The following is a 23,870-nucleotide window of genomic DNA, read 5'->3' as shown; positions in this document are numbered from 1 at the left end:
TACTAGACATAAAGTTTTATTGCACTCTTTTTTAAATGCTAGCCTGATACACAAACTGACTGAAGAAATTCAATTACTAAATTACTTATTAAAACAACATAGTTGTTAAAATTTTTAAAATTGACTTAAAAAATAACACAGTGTTTTTTATTTTCAAATTAGAGTTTCTTTGAAAGTTGAGCTGGGAAACTTGTAACTTTAGAAGTTTCCCAGCTCAACTTTCAAAGAAACTCTAGTATTTGTCTCATCTATAAAAAACATTATGTATAAAAACAAAACTTATTGCTATCAAAAATTGTTCCAAAAAACAGTACATATTTTTTTATTTAAAGAAGGTGTTTTAAAAAATGTGTATTCTTCAAGAATAAAAAAGTTACCAAAACTTTATTTAATAATAGTTTACTTAGCTTGTACTAAGGTTTTATTTTTTCAAGTGTTTTGAGTTTTATATAAAGCATAGTACTTTTTAACAGCTTAATTTCTTAAAATTAGTTTTGTTAACTGAAGTCTACTGCTATGCCAATCAACTTGTTTGGAAGGCACAGGACTAAATGGTTTCTGACAATTGTACTGATTTGGTTTTGTGGTATTTTTTATTACGTAACATCATCTTTCAAGCTAGTTCCCTATAAGGTAATATATTTATTATTTTATAATTATAAAACAAACTTCTATTTATAAAGCATAAACTTTAAAAAAAATTTGATAAAAGATCTTTCTTACCCAAAAATTTTATTTATAATATGTTTTTACTTTAAATTTGTAACCTAACCTATTTGTTATTCAATGTTATATTTAAACAAAACCAAATCTATTACAATACTTTAAGTATTTGAAATTTTCTTTAACAACTCATTATAGGAAAGTAAACACCAAAATGAAAGAAAATCAGAAGTAAACTTAGACCTTTTTGGAGGTAATTTAGAGCAGTATATTGATCAAATTGATAATAACTATAAAGAAGAGGAACAAATAATAGAACGCCCAGGGTTGTCAGACAGGCTTGAAAAACTTCATAAAGGCTTCAAAACAGCAAAACAAAAAGATACTGAAAATAAAATAATAGTTACAGATTATGTAAGCTCTCACCTTGAAGTTGGTTCTGTACCTTGGCAACAGTTTGATGTTGAGAGGTATGTAGGAGCTACAGCATTACGCAGAGGTGAAAATCCTTATCATAGAAACAAGTTTAATCAACTAGAGAGTGATAAGCTGAAGCCGGATAGAAATGTAATGGACACAAGACATTCACAGTTAGTTTTTTTTCAGATTCTGCAATTAGTACAAACTTCATACTTATATATTTTCGTTCTTTTGAAGTAAGAGCTAACTTATTAAAACATTACAGTGATAAAATAACACCTTAATACTAAACATCAATAAATTACTTGACAATAAAACTGTTTTATATAATAATAATAATTTTTTTTTTTACCTATATGTCGTTATAAATTTGTTGAATAATTTGTTTTTATACAATTTCAAAACATATGAGTTTATATATATTTATTTATTTAATTTCAGTTAAGTAATTTATATATTATAACAAGTTTTACTTAATATCTTGAATCATCTCACTTATAAAACATTTCCATTTCATCTTTCGAAAACCTAATAAATAATCAAAGATAAGTTAAACTTTAATAAATTTTTCTCATGTTAGTTAGGTATCTGCTAATACTAAGTACTAGAATAGTTTGGCTCTGGCTGACTAAGGATAGTTTTTTTTTTTTGTAAAAATCTTAGGAGAGTTTTAAGAGTTCTAAAAATCTCAGGGTAGTTATTTTCTAGATTTTGAATGAGATTTAGTTTCAACACTTTATTATTACATATTATATTGTATTTTGCTGAATAACTAGGTTGTTAATTGTTATTGATTTGAAAAGTTGTTAGGTTTTGTTTTAAGTATTTGAGAAAAAAAACCTAAGGTGAAACAGGACAGTTTGTGGACACTCAGGACAGTTTTTTGGCCCAAAGAGTGGCAACTCTTTTAACTTATTAAAAAATAATGAACTATCTGTAAAGATAAGATAAAGTGGTATACTAAACAATGAGATACATAACAAAATCTCTACTTGCTAATATGCATTATTTCTTTAACTGGTAGATTGACAAAGTAACAAATTTAACGTTAATCAGTACAATAAAAAACATATTTTGCATTGCTGTAGTAAAACATGCTTAGAAACAAGCTTTATATATTAAGTTTTTAGTAACCTCTAAATTTTTATTGATAATTGTGTGACAGAAATTGTAAGTTAGGAGAACTGTAAATAATATTCAATATTAATTCCTTAAAACAATGTGAAAACCATCTCTTTAAAAAAAAAATAAACTAATATTTTATAATATTTAACATATTTGATACTAAAAGAAATAAATAAATTATTACTTTAAAAGATTTAGTTTTTTATTAAATATTTTTTTATTATGAAGTTAACTTAGGCCAACACTTATCTTTGAAGAACGCTACTTACACATGCTTGGTAATGTTGCTCTGCTTCTAAACTGTTTTAAGTAATGTAAAGTTTAATCCTGAAAAATCTTTGTTTAGTTTAAGTGCACTTTAAGCTTTGGAATAAGTATTTTAACTTATTTTTGTATAACTAAATTTTGTTGAAAGAAGTTGTTTTTTAAATCCTGGTATTTTGTTGCAATAGAAAAGTTATTAACCAGCTTCTCTAAAGTTTTTTAAAGCTATGCACTTTAGGTCTAAATCATGAACAATTTCCTGTGCACACAATTTAATTAAGATTAAATAAATGTATTTTATAAAAAAATTACTATCATTGTAATTTAATTGTGTTAGATTTTATAAAACTTTTTTAAATAGTGTTAAGAGATACAGTTTTTTGATCGTAAAGGCAAAAAATAAGATATACCTTTTCAACAAACTTTTTTAAGTTTCTATCACAAATAATTTTGCATGTTAAATATACGTGTTCGAACATTACTGTACACAAAAGAAATGTTGATATAAATGATTATCTTCAAAATACAATACGAATATTGTTTAAGTGTGGTTAAATATTTAAATTAATTATGTTTTAATACTTTCTAACTATGTTGATGGTTAATAACGGTATTTATAATATTTTCTAAATAAGCTTGAATTTCACTTTTGAGTCTTTCTTTTAAAGTTTTTAGTTGTTGTAAGATAAAATGAAACTTAAATTTTATGTTTTATGTATGTTTGATTTTTTTACTTACGAAATTAAATTTTGATATTTAGTAGTTTTGTATAAGTTTAAAAATAAGAGTACACTAAGTTATCAAACAACTAAAATGTTTATAATACCACTAATCGTACTTTTAAACTAATAGCCTAAGGGTGCACTCAAAATAAGTATATATATTCACTTTAAAGCTTTAAAATCTTATACTTTACTAACTAAATAACTACTGAAATTTTTATTTGGTTATAAGCATGTAAATTTTTAAGACTTGATTAAACTTTTTTCTTAACTCTAAAACAGTTTAATTGTAAATAAGTTGTCACACGTTGTATAAGAATATTCGTTATTAGTTTGATCGCTAATTTCTTGTTATAAGCATATGAAATATTTAAATGATGAATCAATTTTCTTCTACGATAAATTTTAGCTGCTAACATTTTTTATTAGATTAACTTCTATCAACATTAAAAAACTACTTAATCAGTTTAAAAAGTTTTGAGAACTTACTATCTTAAGTTGTTAATGATGAAGGTACAAACATAGTCAATCTATAATACAGACAATCCTTGCATTCAAGCAAAAGCTTTGTCCGAAATAATTACTTTTGTTTTTTGGGACAGTTGTATTGTTTTCAGCACTTAAACTAACTAAAACAATTGACAACAGTTGCACTGGTGTTCATTATGACGTCAAAAGTTTGCCTCAAACGAGTATAATTATAACATTTCACAACGAAGCAAGATCTGCTCTGATACGAACAATTGTCAGCATATTAAACAGGAGTCCACCACGACTTGTTAAAGAAATAATTCTCGTAGATGACTTCAGTGACTCTGGTATGTTCACTACTTTTACATGACGTTTTTGTTTAGTTTGGTTTACTTTTTTTGAGCTTATAATATTTTATCTAGAGAATTCTTAGTTTTAAACACTGGATAGTTTGTTTATTATTGTATATGTATAGTTAAATTTCAACAATTATAACCTTGTAAAGTTATCAAAAACTTACATCTAAGCTTTATCAAGATTAGTTTATGAAAAGATAATAAATTCTTTTAAGTGCAAACTTTCCTTAATCGACTAATATTTTTTTTATCCACATAAAAAATTGAAACTAAAAATTTTTATACGTGAAACAGTTTATTAATTTAATAATTTATTTAACAATTTTGTTATATTTTTAAATTATTACATCTTATTTAAGTTTTATTTGTACAGTAAAAAAAAACATTGTTTAGTTATTTTCTGAATATTAAAAAAAGAATTCTAAAAATAGTAACTTATTGTAAAATAAATGTCTGTTTATCATATAGTTTGTTTAAAGTTTTTACTAATTTAATTTTGTTAAAAATAGAACATTAAGAAAATTAAGTATGATATGTCTAAATGAAATAAAAACTTTTTCATATCTCTTGGTTTCAATAAATTTTTTAAGCACTTTTGAATTTACTTTAAATTTTAATATGTTTTTATAAAATATTTATTGTTTGTCAGCTTATATTTGAAATTCTAATTTAACATTCAAGTTTATGTACGACTGTGAATAGAAAACTTGTTAAATATTCATCTTTTAAAACATCCTTTAAGTTTTTAAGTCATACTCTTTGATAATTTAAATTTTCAAAGTTTAGCACTATATAATAATCATAGATTCTGAGTTAAAATAAATTAAAGTTTTTATTTTTTTTTAAATCATATATGTAACCAGCTTAGTTACAACTCAAAATTTTTTTACCATGATTATTTATTGTATAACACTTAAAAATTAACATACTTTTAAAACAGTTGTTTTATCTATCTACACTTTAAAACATAAATACTAATTCATCATTTTACTTTAAAATATATCAGTTAAGCATTTATAGAATATGATGTTGAAAAAAAAACGTTTCTTAAACATTTCATGTTACCTATACTGTACAATAAATAGATAAGGTATATTGAATATTTGTAACATTATCAATAAGTTTTCTTGAATATCACAGCCTCGGATGGAGAAGAACTGAAAAATTTGGAAAAAGTTTATGTTGTAAGAAATGAAAAAAGAGAAGGTAAATTAGTTAAGGGTTTTAAATTTAAGCATATTCAAATTTTTAACAGTTTCAATTAAATATTTTAATTAAATTTCAATAAAAAGCCAACAGGTTTAAAGATAAACAAACTAAAACAGTATATTCAAGACAAAAATTAAAGTTTAAATTAATCTAATAAGTAATCAATTCTTTAACAACAAAGTGAAAATAGCTTAAATATTTTATTTTAAGTACTACTAGGTAAAAAACAGGTCTTATGAATTTTTTATAGCCAATAAAACAATATTGATCTAAAAAAAAATTTCATTTCATATAACACTATAAAATTTAAATAATGTGAAACAACATATAAGCAGCTGCATGGCATATTTAATTAATATTGATATAATAAAAATAAATATATTTTCACTACAACTCTTACTGCAGACATTCGAAATAAAACAATAGTTTTTTTTAACTATAAACAATAAACTTTAGAAAACTACTTAAGTGATTTTTTAGATTGCTATAAAAAAATAATCAGCAAAAACCTATTTTTAAATTTTTCTAGATTAATGTAAAATAGTAATTAATGCAAAAATAGTATTTACTTTGATGTGAAAAAAACTCTTGACAAATATCCCATTCAATGAGGTTATACAAATTTGTGGTGAAGTGTTATATAGCTTAAGAAAACTAAGTATCAAGAAAACAAGTTTTATAAAGTTAATGAAAATAGCTACAAGCAAAGTTAATTTTAGCTTAGCTAACGAGATTTGTAGTCAAGTAGACGGAGTGGCTATAGGGTCTCCTCTCGCTAATATCTTTATGGGATATTTAAAATTTCAATTGGTTGATGATTTATCATCCCAAGTTCTTTACATAAGGTACATGGACGATTAACTAGTTATTTCACAAACAGAGAAAGTTAATGAGACTATGTTTTGTAAATTAAACATGTTACATGGAAAAATTTCATTCACTAAGGAAATAGAAATCAATAACCAAATTCCTTTTTTGAATATATTAATTAAAAATTTTAAAGCGAAATTCCTTACCAGTGTGCAAAGAAAGCCTTCTTTTACAGGGCAATGTTGACATTTTCAATCTTTTTGTACCAAAAAAGAAAAATAAATCTGATAAGAACCTTATACCATCGGGCTTGTATGATTTGTTCTCCTGAATTGCCTCATACTGAAACAGAAAAGATTAAGGAAATTATAGTGGAAAATGGTTATCCATTAGAGTTGATAAAAAGACTCATAAAATAACACGATGACAACCGTAGGAAGCCTAAATTGTTTGGCCCGCAGAAATTTTCTGTGGTTCTTTAACTACCATATTTCGGTAATATATCAAGGTTATTTAAGAAGAAAGTGCAAGAACTAACACAGTCGACTTATAACCAAATAAAGCCTAAAATAATATTTGTTCTTAAGCCAGTTCTTAGATTGGAACTAAAAGACCCAGTATCTTACCTTGATAAAAGTTGTAACATTTATAAATTTAATTACTTCTACAAAAGAAGTTATATTAGACAAACATCTAGGCATCTAAAAACGAGAGTGAATGAACATATAACTAAATTTGTATTAAACTTTATAAGAGAAAAGACTAATACTAAGACGAAAGCTGTTATAAATGAGACAAAAAGATCTTTGATAGCAGAACATCTGATTAATAACGTCGATTGTGCAAACAACTATGATTTATCGAGATTTAAGGTTATTAACAATTGTACAAATTCCATTGATTTGGTTAGATTAGAAGCAATCTCAATATTTTTAAATAAACCTGAACTATGTAAGCAGAAAGAGTTTGATTATAAGGTTTCTTTATTTATTTAAAAGTGTCTTTGGTTGCTTTATTAACTTAAAAGTGTCTTTGTTTGTTTGTAACATTTAGTTTTGTTTTATAATTTAAAGGCTTTATTTTTGCATTAATTACTATTTTACATTAATCTACAAAAATTTTAAAATTGGTTTTTGTTGATTGTTTTTTTACAGCAATCTAATTAATCACAGTAGTTTTCTAAAGTTTATTGTTTACAGTTAAAAAAAAACTATTGTTTTATTTCAAATGTCTGCAGTAAATTTCTGAAGAGTTGCAGTGAAAATATATTAAAACTTTTATTAAAAAACATTGGATTGTTATTTATATAGGCAAAAAAACTATAGTAGGCTTATGTTTTAATTTTGAAAAAAAATGTATACTAAAAGTCAAACTTAACTTAACAACACATTTTTAATTGCAAGTCATTAAATTCACAATTTTTGACACCATATTAACTTTAAAAGTTATACTCAGAAAATATTTGTAATATTTTGTTGTAAACACAGCTATTTTAACTAATTCTTAGCGGTTGAACATTAAATTCAACACTGTAGGTCTGATGCGTTCCAGGGTGAGGGGAGCAGACCTGGCAACTGCTCCGGTTCTCACCTTCCTAGATTCGCATGTTGAATGCAACGAGGGCTGGTTGGAACCATTGCTGCAGAGGGTTCACGATGACCCGCACAACGTCGTGTCACCCATCATAGACGTAATTTCCATGGACAACTTCGAGTATGTTGCTGCCAGCGCCGAACTCAAAGGAGGTTGGTTATTTTGTTTTGGAAAGTTGTTGATAAATTGGTATTGTTTATAATCATTACTGTCCAGTCACACAGTTGAGTTTATATTGGTGACTAACTGACAATTCAACATAGTTTATAAGAAAATTGTTCAATTAGGTTTTTGTAACAATTTTAAACAATTAATGATTATTCAACTTCCCATTAAACTAGATATTTATTATGTAAATAATGGTTGAATATCTTTATATGATAATTTAAGTTGTCAAAATCATGCTAGCTGACTACTTTACTATCATTTAATTTTTTAGATGCTCGCTTATGCTTTTTATCATTAAATATTTATATCTGATACAGACAGTACTGTTTTATTAGAACTTTTACATTTTTTGTTATGTGTATTAGGGTGCATCTGTTGCCCCCGACCTTAGAGTTAAGCAAAGTTTTACTTTTTGTGCGTGGCAATTTACTTAAATAAACAACAAAAAAAAAGCTTTCTAGCTTTTACCACAGTCGCGCTAGTTACATTTTTCTAAAATCAACCCCTATGTAAATTGTATGGGACCTTAAAAATTATACCTTCGAGTTTTTTGCTGAAGTTTTTTGTATATGTATCAATCATCACAAAAACATATTACACGCGTTTTCAGACGATTTGAAGAAAGTTTCATGGAGAAATTTTTATCTTTTTTTTTTTAATAACTCTTCATTATTTTTGTGTTTTTAAGAAAATCCAGAAGTTCCTCCATGAAACTTTTTTCAAATCGTCTGAAAACACGTATAATGTGTTTCTGTGGTGATTGTTACATGTAGAACGTTTTCAGCCGAAAACTTGAAGGTATAATTATTAAGGTCCCATACAATTTACATAGAAGTTGATTTTAGAAATGTAACTAGCGCGACGGTGGTAAAAGCTAGAAAGCTATTTTTCGTGTTGTTTATTTATGTGATTTGCCACGCACAAAAACTAAAACTAAACTCTATTTCAAAATTTTCATTTTTAAGGGGCAACAGATGCACCCTAATGTGTTTATCTTTTTTTCTTTGAATTTCCTTAATCTTTCTTTTCGTTATAAATGTTTCTATAACTAGTTTTTAAAGTAAGTATAAATTTATATATATAATTAATATAAACTCTAATTTTACATTAAATTTTAGTCAAGTAATATAGAAATCAAGGTTCATTTTAGTATACAAAGTTTTCTTTTTATAACATAAAACATTTTAAAAACAGGATTCGATTGGAACTTGGTGTTTAAGTGGGATAATATGAACCAACAAGAAAGATTCGTTAGATATAAAGCCCCCATTAGTCCTATAGAGTTCGTTATATTGTAATTGATGCGTTTAAAGTTTTTTTCAAAACAAGTAAAACAGGCATGTAAAAAAACAGTTTGCCAGCTTTTATACACTTTTAATTATTTTAATTTGTATAAAGTTGCTTATGCACTAAGTTTATAACTGAATACATATTTTAAATACTTCTAAAAGTGTAATTTTTTCTAATTGCCTTATGATAAGCTTTACACCCAAGCATAGCTAATAGTCAAACAAATATAAAAGGTATAGATAGGCAATTAAACTGGAAACTTGCTACTTAATTTATTCATTTGAGAAAAGAAAACTATAATAAAAGACCAATCAATAAATTTATCATTTAAAACGTTCGAAACGTCTACCCATTCGGCGAGTCAGTCACGCCTCATTGATTGCAATATACCGCCTTTTCACGCTTGAACGATCACACTTGTTTGCTTAAGAAATGCTAGATTTTTTCGGCTGTTGGTTTGTGCTAATATAGTTTGTTTAAGTTACCCTTGTGAATATAAAGATTTTAATTTAAAGTAAATAACTTTTTATGTTTTTAATCAAGAATACCTTCTTTTGAACTAGATTAATGATTACTTCTATACAAGAATTACTTTAAAATTAAGGCTAAAAATAAAACTATTTCATGGTCTTATTTAACGTAATAAACATTTTAATTTTAACATACCACAATTTTATAATATAATATTAAATCCAAACCAAAACTGTTTTAATTAAGCAAACGAATTTCAAACAGCACACCAATGATTGCAGGAGGTTTGTTTTCAATGGACAAAAGTTATTTTGATCAGTTAGGCAAGTACGACGTACAAATGGACGTATGGGGAGGAGAAAATCTTGGTTTGTTGAACATAATTAAAAATACGATGTGGTGTTAACTGAGTAACATATTAATTAGTTGTTTGCATAAAGATCGTTAGGCAGCCAATAAAGCATCTACTCATAGTCGTTTTTTTTTAGTTCATAGAATTGGTTTTTTTTTAAATTTATAAACCTTCATAATAAAAAATAATATGAATTAAACCTTTATGAAAATTTCTTGTTACAAAAGTTTTAACAATAATTACCTTGAAATAAGTTTAGTATAAGTTTTAATATAAACTTTTCTTACGTTTGTTACTAATACACAGTCTGTACATTATATTGATTGACTACAGTTATTAACATTTTAATCTCAAGAAAAAACAACAAAGTTTTATTTTTATCACATATATACTACCTTTTGTTCATTGATTATTATCATTTTTTGAAATTTTCCATAATCTAAAATTTTTAAAGCAATCAAAACTATGTTTATTTAGTTCACTGTATTGAACTTTTTACAAACTTTAACAAGTCAATATAAGAAACTCAATATCAAAAAAGATGAAAGCTCACACTTTAAAGTAGTTTCATTTGAACCATCTCATAAATGTTTATACTTTATCTTCCTGAACATTATAAAAAAATTTAATGTAAAATATTGAAGTTTACCAGATGCATATAAATTATAAAACAATTGACCAAACTTTATACACTATTTTGTAAATATTTTAAAACAAAAAATCAAAAGCCTTCAATAAACATAATACTACAGAAAATGTAATTTTCAAATATATAATAAATATTTTCTGTTTAATATCACGAACATAAGCCTACTATATTTTTTTTACCTATATAAATAACAATCCAATGTTTTACCATAAAAGTTTTAATATATGTTCACTGTTTTTATTTTATTTCAAATGTCTGCAGTAAGTTTCTGAAGAGTTGCAGTAAAAATATATTAAAACTTTTATGGTAAAACATTAGATTCTTATTTATATAGGTAAAAAAAATAATAAATAGTTATTAATAATTTTTGCATAAGTTTCAATATTTGTTCTCAATATTTTTAGTTGTTTACCGTAAACTGATACTTTTAATTCGTAAAGTGATTTTTATAATTTTAATATTTTCTGCATTAAACATGTTATGCTAAACTTTTCAAAACCTAATATTTGTTATCTGTTTTTAATTAATTGTTTATTTAAAAGATTTACTCACTCAAATGGTCATAGATTTCAATTTTAATTAATTTTAATACAAGTAAATTAAACTAATTTTTTGTTTTAATTTTTATCAAGATAAAAACTAATGGGCGGCATAGTAGTAGAAATTTATTTATTTTGTTACAGTATATATTCGATCTGTGATTTAATTTTACTGATTTTTTATTTTAATTGTAATTATTTGATATATAAACTAATAATAACGGTAAGTTATGTATTTAATTTCTAGAACAGAGAACTGTTATTTTTCCAATATGTTTTGCATACTTAAGCTGACTGGTTTTATATATTTGATTGCATGATTGTGTACACATTAGTAAAATTTTAATATAATAGTAAACAAGCTAAGTTGAATATATAAAAAGGTATGTTTTTCAGTTTTTTCATACTTTCGGTTAAGTATGCTGTTTTTAATTAACTAAGTCAAACCGTGGTATTTTTTTATAAATTTAAGATATGTTTTTTTATTAAACCACAATCATACAAAAATTATTTATAGTTATGACAATTAATCCAAAGCCTTGTTAATTTAACTTTTTATTGAAGTTAAAAATTGTTGTGCAGTATATAAATATATTAAGTTTTTCAGTGTTTTTCAACTACCATTAATGAAAACTCAATTAATTTTCACTTTTTCAATGTAGCTTATATTAGACAAAAAATTAACATTAAAATGTTACAAATTTATGACTAATAATCAAGAATTACCAAATAGTAACTATACTGAAACTTGATTAAACAAAATAATAAAATAAAAAATTAACTAATTTAACTTAAAAGAAATATCGTTCCGTGTGTGGCAGTGCGGCGGTAGATTGGAAATAATTCCGTGCAGTAGAGTGGGTCACGTGTTTAGAAAGCAGCATCCATACAGCTTCCCAGGCGGAAGTGGTAATGTTTTTGCAAGGTAAAATTTACTATATAATAAATAGTATTGATTTTAAATTTCTAATTAAAGAATATATTTTTAATTTGTTTCTACATTGGTATATCATAGAAGTTTAAATTGATTTTTCCATCAAGTAAACCAATTGTTAATTTTTGAAACTTAATTTGTTAGGGTGTATTGACCATTATATAAAAAAATAGTGATTTTTTTCTAAAAAGGTAATAAGTAAAAATTATTTATTAAACTGAGTTACATTACTTCGTATTGAATTACTAATTGTAGAGCTGAAATCTTATTTAAAAAATATTGTTTTACTAAACTAATTTTAATAACAATATTAAGAGTATTAAAATATTTTACAGAAATACTCGAAGAGCAGCTGAGGTTTGGATGGATGACTACAAAAAATACTATTTCAAAGCAGTTCCTTCTGCCAAGCTTGTAAACTTTGGAGAGTTCGTTTTTTGTTTATAATTTATTTAATTCTCTTATTAAGACTTATTTAGAATTTAAAAAAATATTTTAGCAGTTTTTATTTGTATTAAAATCAAAAACCATATACTGAGTACAATAACAAAGAGTCTCTAGACCAGTGTTTCATCAACTTTTTTTCATAAGACCTTTTGCTATTCATTATAACTCCAGAATATCTAGTAAATTTTTCAAATTATGGCTTTATGGCTCCTCTTTTACAGCTTATGGCCCCCTAAATTTCTAAAATTTTCCCATATTATTTAGTATAATTTTCAAAACTACCTTTAAATACACCTGAGACCTTTTTTAATTTTGCTCTTCATCATCAACTCCAGAATATCTAGTGTAAGTTTCAAATTATGGCCTCTTTACTATTCACGGCTCTCCTTTGGCCCCTTTACTGCTTATTGCCTCCTAATTTTCTATTTTAGAAAAAACTAAACTTACTTTTAATAACGAATTTTTTGTTTGAAATATAGTTGTATTTTAGAAGAAACATATAAGTTATCACACGATTATAGTACAAGTGTTATACAAGCAAATAACAATGCTTAATATGTTGTAATTCTCAATTTTTTTGACTTTATTCTGTTAATAATGTTTTGATATTGCATTTACTTTACAATTAAATAATTATTATTATTGCAAATTTATTGTCAATACGATCGACTCGGGAATCAAAACCTAAGCCACTTAAACTGAAATACACATAACGAAGAAATGAAAAATATAAATAACACAAAAAGTTCATTTTGTTTAAAAAAAAAACATAAGTTAATTTAGAATTTATAGTTTACATAAAAAGCAAAGTTTTTAACACACAAACTTATACTTATTAACTAAATTACGCTTTGATGTAGAAGGATTTTGTAAACCTTGTCTACTATGCACTTTAAAATCTTAAGCCTTAATACAACCCTAACTTAAGTGTTAGTTAAATATACGAAACATTTGTTTAAAGTTTTCTTTAGTTAGTGTTTTGTTTCATTCTATAAGTATACCAGGGTTGCCAAAAACTTAGGAAAAACGAAAAAAAATGACATAAGTCAGGAAAAAGTATGGGTTTTCAAAAAAATTCAAGAAAATTCAAGAAGTTTAATATAAACATGATCTTAATAAGAAAATTTATCATCACTAAAAACTGCATTTTGCTAATGTTATTTTCTAAAAAACTTTGCTTTTGCAATTCATCTTTATTTTTGCGTCTAATTAAATTTTTATTAAATTAAGAAAATTTATGATTTCATGTGTGTAGAAAGTATGTTAATTTTATTTAAGTTGTTTTTTTATAATTACTTGTACAGAAAACTGGGAGCCGATCATTTCTAACCCGCTATCATTTCTAACCCGATCACTTCTAACCCGATCATTTCTAACCCGATCATTTCTAACCCGATCATTTCTAACCCGATCACTTCTAACCCGATCACTTCTAACACGATCACTTCTAACCCGATCACTTCTAACACGATCACTTCTAACCCAATCACTTCTAACCCAATCACTTCTAACCTGATCACTTCTAACCCGATCACTTCTAACACGATCATTTCTAACCCGATCATTTCTAACCCGATCACTTCTAACCCGATCACTTCTAACACGATTATTTCTAACCCGATCACTTCTAACCCGATCATTTCTAACAAGATTACTTCTAACCCGATTATTTCTAACCCAGTTTAGCCCGATCATTTCTAACCCGATCATTTCTAACCCGATCACTTCTAACCCGATCACTTCTAACCTGATAACTTCTAGCCTGATCGTTTCTGTCCAATCGTTTCCAACCTATTTTACTTGTTTGTTTACATTTATTTGTTTTAAGGATTTAATTATAAACCAACAATTCATAATAAAGTAATTAAACTAATTTTAAAAATTTCAATTTCTATTTTTTTAAAACATAATGATTTAATGTGTTACGTAAAAAATATTTTTTGTATAATTTGTTATTTTAGTACAAACTTAACACAATATTAATTTTCTTTGTTTACCTCATTTTTTGAGTTGTATAAACGAATCTATTAACTTATTTTTACAATTCATACATAATGATCGCTAAATAATCTAAAGTTTTTGTGTTTTTGGAAATCTGTAGGATAATAAATTTTAAAAGATATCAAGAAAAATATTAATAAAGTTTTTACTATTAATCGTGTAAAATTATTTTTGCAATTTTAAATTTTTAAAACTTTTAAAATTTTATTAAAAATTTAAATTTATTTTGCTCTATATACAACATATTTTTAGAGAATTATAAAAAATTAAAATATAAGTTTTCGATACCTAACTTTTTTATTTAAGTTTATTATATAATATTTCTTATTTAATCTTTATATATAATTTACTATTGGCTAAAAGAAAGAAAATCTAATTTAACTTCTAGTAAATGACAGAGTATACTTAAAATGAAAGTGTATACTGTTTAACACAAAGTAAAAAGTAGAGGTAAACGTTTAATTTTTTTATAAGTATACTCTGTCATTTACTAGAAGTTAATTTAGATTTAAAATTATCATCATTAAATTATTAGTTCTTAAAACGAAAGTGTATACTGTTTAACACAAAGTAAAAAGTAGAAATAAACGTTTAATTTTTTTATAAGAACTTATGATTTAATGATGATACTTTTAAATTAAATTACCATACTAATTTCGATTACTAAATTTTAACTGTATTATTTAAGTTTCATATATACTCATACTAATACTCTTAAAAAATGTTTTTTCGTTTAAATTTGCCCTAAATTTGAATGCAACTTGCCAATCTGGTCTCCATACTTAGAATTTATACTAACCATATAAAATCTCTTCAAAAAAAGTAAAGAATAGTCTTTAACCGCTGCAATGCTCATTATATTTTTTACATTGACGACTATCAAAACTTAATATTTAATCTTTAGAATTCAGAAGACTTATACTTTTCCTAATGCTTTTAAAACTAACAACTACAGTTAATTTATAATCAATTTTTGAACCCTATTAAAATAATTAATTATCACGAAAATAAATCGAAAAATGCATGCAGTCATAAATATCTTTCAGTTTAAATGTGGACTTAGCTTTTAAACAAAACTAATCTTCACATAAAGTTGAACAGATTTGATTAAAGCTTACTTGATTAAAATAAGATAATTTATATAAGAAACTATCAGTAATTTAACAAATTTTATACTTATGAACCATTGATTTAATATGTAGGATTTTGTTCATTCTACAATTTGATTTTATTATAATGGCCTTTCCTATGTAAATAATAAATCATTTTCTAATGTTTCCGATAAATGTTATTTTGACCTGTATTATTAATGTGCTTTGGACTTAAGGTTTTAAACTTAGTGGTTAGTCAATGTATTTAAATTTTTCGATTATGCTTTGGCAAAGCTACAAAACAAATGAAAAGAAAAACAATGAAATACCAAACGGTTGCACAAATGTGCAGAACCTAACTCTAAAAGTTAGGATGTGAAAATCTAGTAGATGTATAAAAAAGAAGAAGTTTTACATTAATTAATTTACATTGTAGTTTGTTGGAATTCTTACACTGTAGTATAATCTAAATGAATTTTACAAAAGTAACCTATTCAGACTATTTTGCTGATTGCTGAACTAAAATCATAGAAGAAATTTACTAAATTGTCTCAATATGTATTGCTGAATTTTGCAGAGAAGGTTGTTTGTTGAAAAGAAATTGAAGTTAATTCTAAAATGAAATATTGTGCAGCTGTATTTTATTTTATTGGAGCTTACTGATCGTTGAACGAGTTGATATTTAAATTGTTTATTATAAAATTAAAACCAAGTTTGTTAAAAATTTTCTCCTTCGAATCATAAATAAGTTAATTAGTCTTATACTAAGTGTTGATTTTTTTTGCTGTTAATCTAAAAAAAATAAAACTGTAGTTTTTGATTTTAAGATATATAAATTTTTGTCTCTTCGTTATGTGCTATTTAGTTAAAGCTGCCCAGATTTTTATTTATGTGTGGGTCTAGCGTAGGAAAAAAAAAACTTCCAATAACAATAAACACCAAAAATCGAATTTTTTTAAAGCTATCAAAACATTAAGTTTTACTTTAAACAAAATAAACTAAATTTCGATAAAAAAACAACTTTGTTGAGATTATTTTGTTTTTAAAACTTTACTTTATTACAATAATACATCAACATATTAAAACAGATCGAACTAGTAACAGTCGGGTTAGAAACGATCAAGTTAGAAATGATCGGGTTAGAAATGATAGGCTTAAATCGGGTTAGAAGTGATCGGGTAAGAAACGATCGGGTTAGAAGTGATCGGGTTAGAAATGATCGGGTTAGAAGTGATCGGGTTAGAAATTATCGTGTTAAAAGTGATCGGGTTAGAAGTGATCGGGTTAGAAGTGATCGTGTTAGAAGTGATCGGGTTAGAAGTGATCAGGTTAGAAATGATCGGGTTAGAAGTGATCGGGTTAGAAATGATCGGGTTAGAATTGATTGGGTTAGAAATGATCGGGTTAGAAATGATCGGGTTAGAAGTGATCGGGTTAGAAATGATCGGGTTAGAAATGATAGTAAACCCAGAAAACTAGTACTTTATGTACATGGCTTTCAAACTCAGACTAATCATTGCATTGTTCTTTTTCTTTTAAGATAAGCTTTTAATAATTTGGTAAATTTCTTATACATACTAGATATTTTAGTTATGTCAAAGTCAAAACAAAAGTATAAAATCAATTCTTGGTTTTATGAAAAACATTTTTCTGAATGGCTCTTTAAGATGATGATAGAAAGAATTTACATGTAAGTTGTTCTTATGTACTTTGTCACTGTACAATATGGGAAGAAAGGTGCTCACTGTCCATTTGACTGGTGCTGGACATAAAAATAAAAGGCCAGGAGTTAACCAAATTAAACCATTTTCTATAATGCTGGATCAGTCAGGAAAAGTCAGGAAATTTTTTTCAGCCAGATCTGTGGTAACCTTGGTATACTATCTATGTAAATACATAAGTTTTTAAGAAAAACTTTTGAACTAAGTTATGATGTTCAAGTGTATACTTTTCCTGTAGTTTGTAATTAATAATTTAATTAAAAAGTTTGTAATTTGTAATTAACTTTTCCGATGAATCGCTTTAGTTTTAGATTAGCTTTAAAAAGTTTAAACACTACAGTATAAGCGAAAGATTGCAAATCAGACAGAAAAATAAGTGCAAGCCTTTCAAATGGTACCTAGAAAATGTATATCCTCAACTAAAGTAAGTTTGAACATAAAAGTACAATTTATAATTCATATTATCATTTCTGCTTGCATAATTAATTTAAAATTTACTGATAAAAAATCATGTATTTTTGAAACTTTTTGTGGTTGTCTGAAACTAGTTCTAAGTACTGCACAGAGTACCCGATGAAGATCCGTCACACTTTGGTGAGATCGAGATGTACGGGAGCAATCCGAGATACTGCATGGACAGCATGAACACTGACTACATACATATAGTGTTGTGCCATGGTCAGGGCGGCAACCAAGTTTGTCATAAATTTATCTTATCTTTATAGTTTTAAATTATTTAAATATTAAAATTATTAACGGTACCTTTTTTAACTAATAGTGTAAATTTATCTCTATGCAAGTAAACAGTTTTCCAGATTGTTTTTAATTCAAAAAACTAAACTGTTATATGTTTTTCATCTTAAACCTAGAGATTCAAAAATTTTACTTTTATAATTGCTGTTTTTTGAAAATCAAATAAATATTTATGTTATATAAGGACAAAATATTATTTTGAAAAACAATATTTTAAACAAGTGTATAACAATTGAGCAATACTTGTGTAAAATCATGTTATTATTTCTTTAAAAGTTTCTATAGTAGTTGATATAAAGTTTTTACTTTATACTATGCAAATTATAGTAACGTTGACATACAAATTAAAAAGATTTGCCTATAATTACTTATTGAAGTTACAAAAATATGATTGATCTAGTTTAAAGTACTTGATTTACTGAAGTAAATATTTTATTTTCACATCATAAAATCTAGTTTTTTAGTTCAAATTATATAAACTAAAGCATTTTTTCCTGAATTTAAGTCAAAATAAATTCACAGCAATTCCAAATAAACGAGCAATCGATGATCCTTCACAATAGAATGTGCTTCACTAGTGTTAATGGCGCGTATCAGGACAGTCCTGTTGTGCTAAGAAGTTGCAACAAAAACAATTCGAACCAAGCTAGTTATACTGTATTATAAAACTTAACTGTATAAATGTACATTTTTATTTGTAAAATGCGAATAACTATTTATTTCTTTTAATTGACGAAATAACAACTTATAAACTTATCAAAGCTGTTATAATAAGTCATATGTAGCAATAAATAAAATTATAAAATAAAAATTTTAGAATTAGTTAGTTAGTCAAAAAACCACAGTATTGAAAAAAAAAATTAATTTAGTAGTAACTACTTTAAATGTTTATTAAAATATTACTGATACAATAAATTATGAACTTCTAATACTAATTATAAAAACAGAAGTAGTTGTACACGTACTAACTTGAAAGGTTTATTATAAGTATTTTTTGATAAAACCAATATTTTGTTATTATTTATTATATTATACTAAAATTTGTTTAATGATAATTACATACTGAGTAAACATTAGATCAATTAAAATTTTCTAAACGTTTATGTCAAACTTTACAACTAAACAATAACAACTACTATTTGTTTAAAATTTCTCGATTTTGGTGAATTTTAAATTTAACTTTGTTTTCCAACTTTGTTTTTAATTATTAATCCAGTTTTCTATTTAAAATTTTAAACCAACGTCTTGGTATTGATTTTTTATTGCCATCAAGTCCAACTGCGTTTGAATAAAAGACCAATTGACAGAAATGGGACCACAGCAACAACCAGATACGGCTGAAGTCGAGCGACTTGTGCGCTGAGTTCAGCAAGGCCATGGACCACCTGGTGCTGTCCAAGTGCGACCACGGCGACGCCCAGCACTTCAGACTGAGAATGCACAGGTTGTACTGGTGAACTGTGGTGTGAGTTTGCATGTTCTACATTGCAGTTGTGCTGAAAAATTGTATTTTGATGATTTGTGCTTTAATTTTACATGGTTGCCACTCGTTTTTTTTTTTTAATTTTCCAGGTTTTCCAAATTTCTTCCAGGTTTTTAAAAGTACACATTTTTGGGTCTATTTTTAGTTTAAAGTTAAGTTTAAAGTAAGAAACTGTGTTAAATAGTATGAAAACTTTGAAAAGATACTGTAAAGCTACTTTAAATATGTTTTTTAATAAAAAAAATTTTGATGATGACAAAGATTTTTTATTTATATGATAGAGTTTTTTAATTTTGAATCAAATAGAAATTTTACTACTGAACATGAAAAAATAGTTAAAATTCCAGGTAAAGTGGCAACCCTGATTTTTTTAAAATTGAAGTAGATGAATTTTTGTTTGATATGGAAGAGAAAAAAAAAAACTTTAAGATGCTTTGATAGAATATACTTTTTTTTATCATAGTTATAATACAGGTTTTTTTATAATTGTAAGAACCATTCCCTAAGTTTTATACTTGTATAAGTTCTACAAAGTTTTAGTGTTTGACTATTTAGTTTTACTAATAGTTTTCATTTGTGCCTATAACAATCAATGGTTAATGTGTTAAGAAAATTGGCCGTTGAAAGAAAAAAACAAGAATACATTTTTAATATATTTATTTCAATTTTAAGAATGTGTTATGTTTTAATTGTTGTCATATGCAAAACCTGTATACCTTGAAAATGGTGTCGATTGATTTGTTATGTATACTGAAAAAATTGTAGCTTTAACTTTAAATAAATAATCAATTTTGCATTTAAGAGTGCTAATTTTTGTTACATAATTATAAAATACTAATGCGTTTCTAATATTTATTACGGGTCAAAATTGCACGAGGTAACAAAATTGCACGAGGTTACTAAATTGCACTAGGAGACTAAATTGCACAAGTGCACAAAATTGCACGAAGACACTTTTGCACAAAGACAAATTTGCACGAGGGCACAAAATTTTACCAAGACAATTTTGCACCAAGGGTCAATTTTGCACGAGTTATATTTTTGCACGAGATTGATAAAAAAACAGAAAAAAAAACTAAAATATAAGTTAATAAATAACAGAAAAAAAAATTACTTACCGAGGGTAAGGGTTAGGTGTAACGGTGATAGTAAAAACAAATTAATAAGTTAATTTTAAAAAAGCTACCGACCGAGGGTAAGGGTTACACTGATAGTAAAAAGAAAATAAAATAAAATTAATAAGTTACCGACCAAGGGTAAGGGTTAAGGGTAACAGTGATAGTAAAATAAAAACTAAATTAAAAAAAAAATAATAATTAATAAAAATTAATTTTAAAAAATTCAACCCGTGCAAAAATCTAAACGTGTAAAATTGTCTGCTCGTGCAAAAGTATCTTCGTGCAATTTTGTACGCTCGTGCAAGTTTTACAGCTACCCGTTGGGGGAGTATGATAAAAAAGCTTACGTTTTTTATCTAAATGAATATTCAAAACTCTATTCTAAAATCGTAGTATTTTTACGCTATTTAATTAATTGAAAACTTAATAATTTGTTACTAGATTGTTCATTTTCTATACCAATATGCATCATATTTTTTGAATAATAGGTAATTCAAATAAAATAAGTACTTTTTTTCAAGTTCAATATTTTCAAAAAGCAACTTATATTTAATATATCATTCATTTAGATTTCCTTAGTTCATTAAGTAATTCTTATACATTATATAGCTTTATGATTATTTTTATAGTATTTTCAGACAATGTGTGAATTTATTTATTTTAAGCTATAGAACAGTCAAAAAAAAGTATTTATTTAACTACCTAATTTATTTTTTAATAACTAAAATCGTTAAACTATTTTAAATGTTTTCAATTAATTTTTAATAAAGTTCGAATTAAGAATAACTAAAAACTGTTTTGATTTTTAGATTTGAATTAGGCTGAATAAAAACATCAAAAAGTAATTGTAACATTTTTTTTCAATGTTTACATTATGTAATTTTAAAAACAAATTTCTTGGTGTGGCTCAAAGTTACTTTTATTTTTTGCTGACGAAGATTAAAAGTTTTCAATTGCTATAAATGGTTTTAAAAGAAAGTTTATATAAGACTGGAATCTGGCATTTCGAAACAAAAAGTTTTGATTTTAAAGTAATTCAACAATTATTAACTGAATAAAAAAATGTAAAGTTACAAAACTTACTTTTTTAATAGTTTTATTTTTTTACAGATAGCATTGAAATTTCATAGTAATAATGAAAGGTTCAAATGAGTTACCAGGATCTGTTATAATCCTATTGGATTGTTTTTGGATTTTAGCTGAATTTAGTTGTGCCTTATTAGTTGCAGTACTAGATTAAGCAGTATAAAAGTTTAAGCTGCACTGTGTTATTTCTTTAAAAAAAAATTCTATAAATGTTTAATATAATTACTATTTATATAAAAAAAATTAACCGTGTGTTTATAGTAAAAATATCTTAAAAATGTTGATATATTTTAAATTTTATAGCATAATCATGTTTAAGAAGACAATTTATTAAATGTTTTTATAAACATAAATTACCATATAAAATTTAAATCAGCATCATGCTGCCTTATATGTTCCATATAACTTTTCATTTAATTTATTTTAAAACATTAAATCACTTTTTTCCTGTTTCATTATATGGTAGTGAGATTTTAGTGCAATTTAAACACTTAATTTCACATTTTCCGCAATAAAATCATACATCATCGTAACTTATTTTTCTTTATCTTAATGCTCTTATTGAGTAGAGTTGTTAATTTTTATCTTCTGTACTTATTATTTTAAAGATTACACTAAAAGTTTTCGACTTAATAGTAATGAGAATAATTTAACTTCAAATTTAAAATATTTTATTGTCAAAATAATGTTTAACTTATTTGAAATAATTTAAACGAGACCCCCAGTTGAATAAATAAATCTTATTCGACTAGAATTTCTAGGACCTCCTAAACATTCCTCCCTTGACTTTTATATGTCTTGAAATGAAAAATATTGTCTTTATCTTCATTTGATTATACTTATAGATTTAATTATCAGCTTCTGTTCCCTATAGATCAGTTGTCTTCATTAATTTAAGTCTGTGCGCACTAAACTGATATAAAAATCCGTGCACCCCAAGCTCAAAAGTCAAAACTCCACGAAATATTAATGTATACCAGTAGATAAAAACATTAAATACTTTAAATTAAAGTTTTATGGAGCTAAGTTTTATGTTTAATTAATCTATTTTTCATTAGTTGTTACTCTATAGCCAAGATTATTAATGATCACCATGGTTATCAAATTGTAAGTGCACATCAAAAAAAAAATCAAGTGTAAACTACATATTTATTATTTCAACTAATCATTATACTTATAATAACATATACTAATTTACAAACAAAAAATACTTCTCATAAATTATCTGTAAACAGTAGGCAAAACACACCATTTATTTTTCCTTAAATAATTGGGTGTTGCTATAATAATGTACTGCTATCAATACATTAAAGTTTTCAAAAATTAAGCGAAATTAGATATATTTGTTTATATGACAAAACTTGTGGTTATTTATTAACTAGCCTTATTAGTAAAAAATATTAGTAGCAAAGGCTTAATTAATAAAAAACTTAAAAAACCTAGGACAATTAATTGTTATTATTAAAAAATAGCAGCACCTAACTGACATGAATTTTTCTTTAATTGAAGAAAGAAGTTGTGCATCAATTATTATCGGAAAAGGAAGGATTATAGAAAACACTTAATAAATTATAATAGTCAATATACTAACTGTGAATAGTTTATTGCTGAATTTGATAGCTATGCAATAACAAAGAATATGATTTTTTTTAAAGTCAAATTTGCAACACATTACGGACAATAAATGTCAAAAAAGTGTATGACAAAAATAACTTTAAAAAACAAATCTTTAATAATTATTTTTTTAACAAATGGTGTTAAACGAACAAAAAATATCTTAACAAGTGATGTTGGGGTACCACAAAGCTCAGTATTAGGACCTTGTTATTCCTAATACACATAAATGACTTACAAAATAATACTAGTCTCAAAGTCCTCAACTTTGCAGATGATACAACGTTATACAAAAAATTCACAAAAGACACATACCTAAATGACAGTAAAAATTTTAACACAGACCAAAAAAATAATCAGATTGGCTTTTGGGAAATAAACTTAAACTAAAATTTAATAAAGCAAGAAGCATGATTCTACATCAGTCAAAAATAGTTTTCGGAAAAATATAGAACTTAATGTTAGAATAGGTAAAACAGCTATAACAAACACAATATTTGGGAATAATTTTAGACAGAAA

General features: G+C 25.3%; 1 protein-coding gene across 2 annotated transcripts; it reads left to right on the top strand.

Annotated features, from left to right (window-relative positions):
* The first annotated feature begins 478 nt into the window (after positions 1 to 478).
* Positions 479 to 22,195, top strand: LOC145829694 (polypeptide N-acetylgalactosaminyltransferase 2-like). 2 transcript variants are annotated; one of them, XM_082937549.1, is made up of 14 exons: positions 479 to 633; positions 862 to 1,253; positions 3,843 to 4,012; positions 5,162 to 5,227; positions 7,576 to 7,785; positions 8,996 to 9,083; positions 9,827 to 9,930; positions 11,901 to 12,027; positions 12,372 to 12,464; positions 17,637 to 17,720; positions 17,862 to 17,991; positions 18,572 to 18,694; positions 19,357 to 19,514; positions 21,761 to 22,195. In XM_082937549.1, exons 1-13 carry the CDS (start codon positions 517 to 519, stop codon positions 19,504 to 19,506), a joined length of 1,854 nt encoding a protein of 617 aa, XP_082793675.1. In that variant the 5' UTR covers positions 479 to 516; the 3' UTR covers positions 19,507 to 19,514; positions 21,761 to 22,195. The 2 variants fall into 2 exon arrangements, with proteins under 2 accessions (XP_082793675.1, XP_082793676.1); XM_082937550.1 differs by having other exon boundaries at positions 19,357 to 19,493; positions 21,761 to 22,194.
* Positions 22,196 to 23,870: the final 1,675 nt, after the last annotated feature.

Source organism: Thalia democratica, chromosome 2 (genome assembly GCF_965202585.1).
Source record: "Thalia democratica chromosome 2, ktThaDemo2.hap1.1, whole genome shotgun sequence".
Lineage (NCBI taxonomy): Eukaryota > Metazoa > Chordata > Thaliacea > Salpida > Salpidae > Thalia > Thalia democratica.
This window is presented reverse-complemented; position numbering and strand designations above follow the sequence as displayed.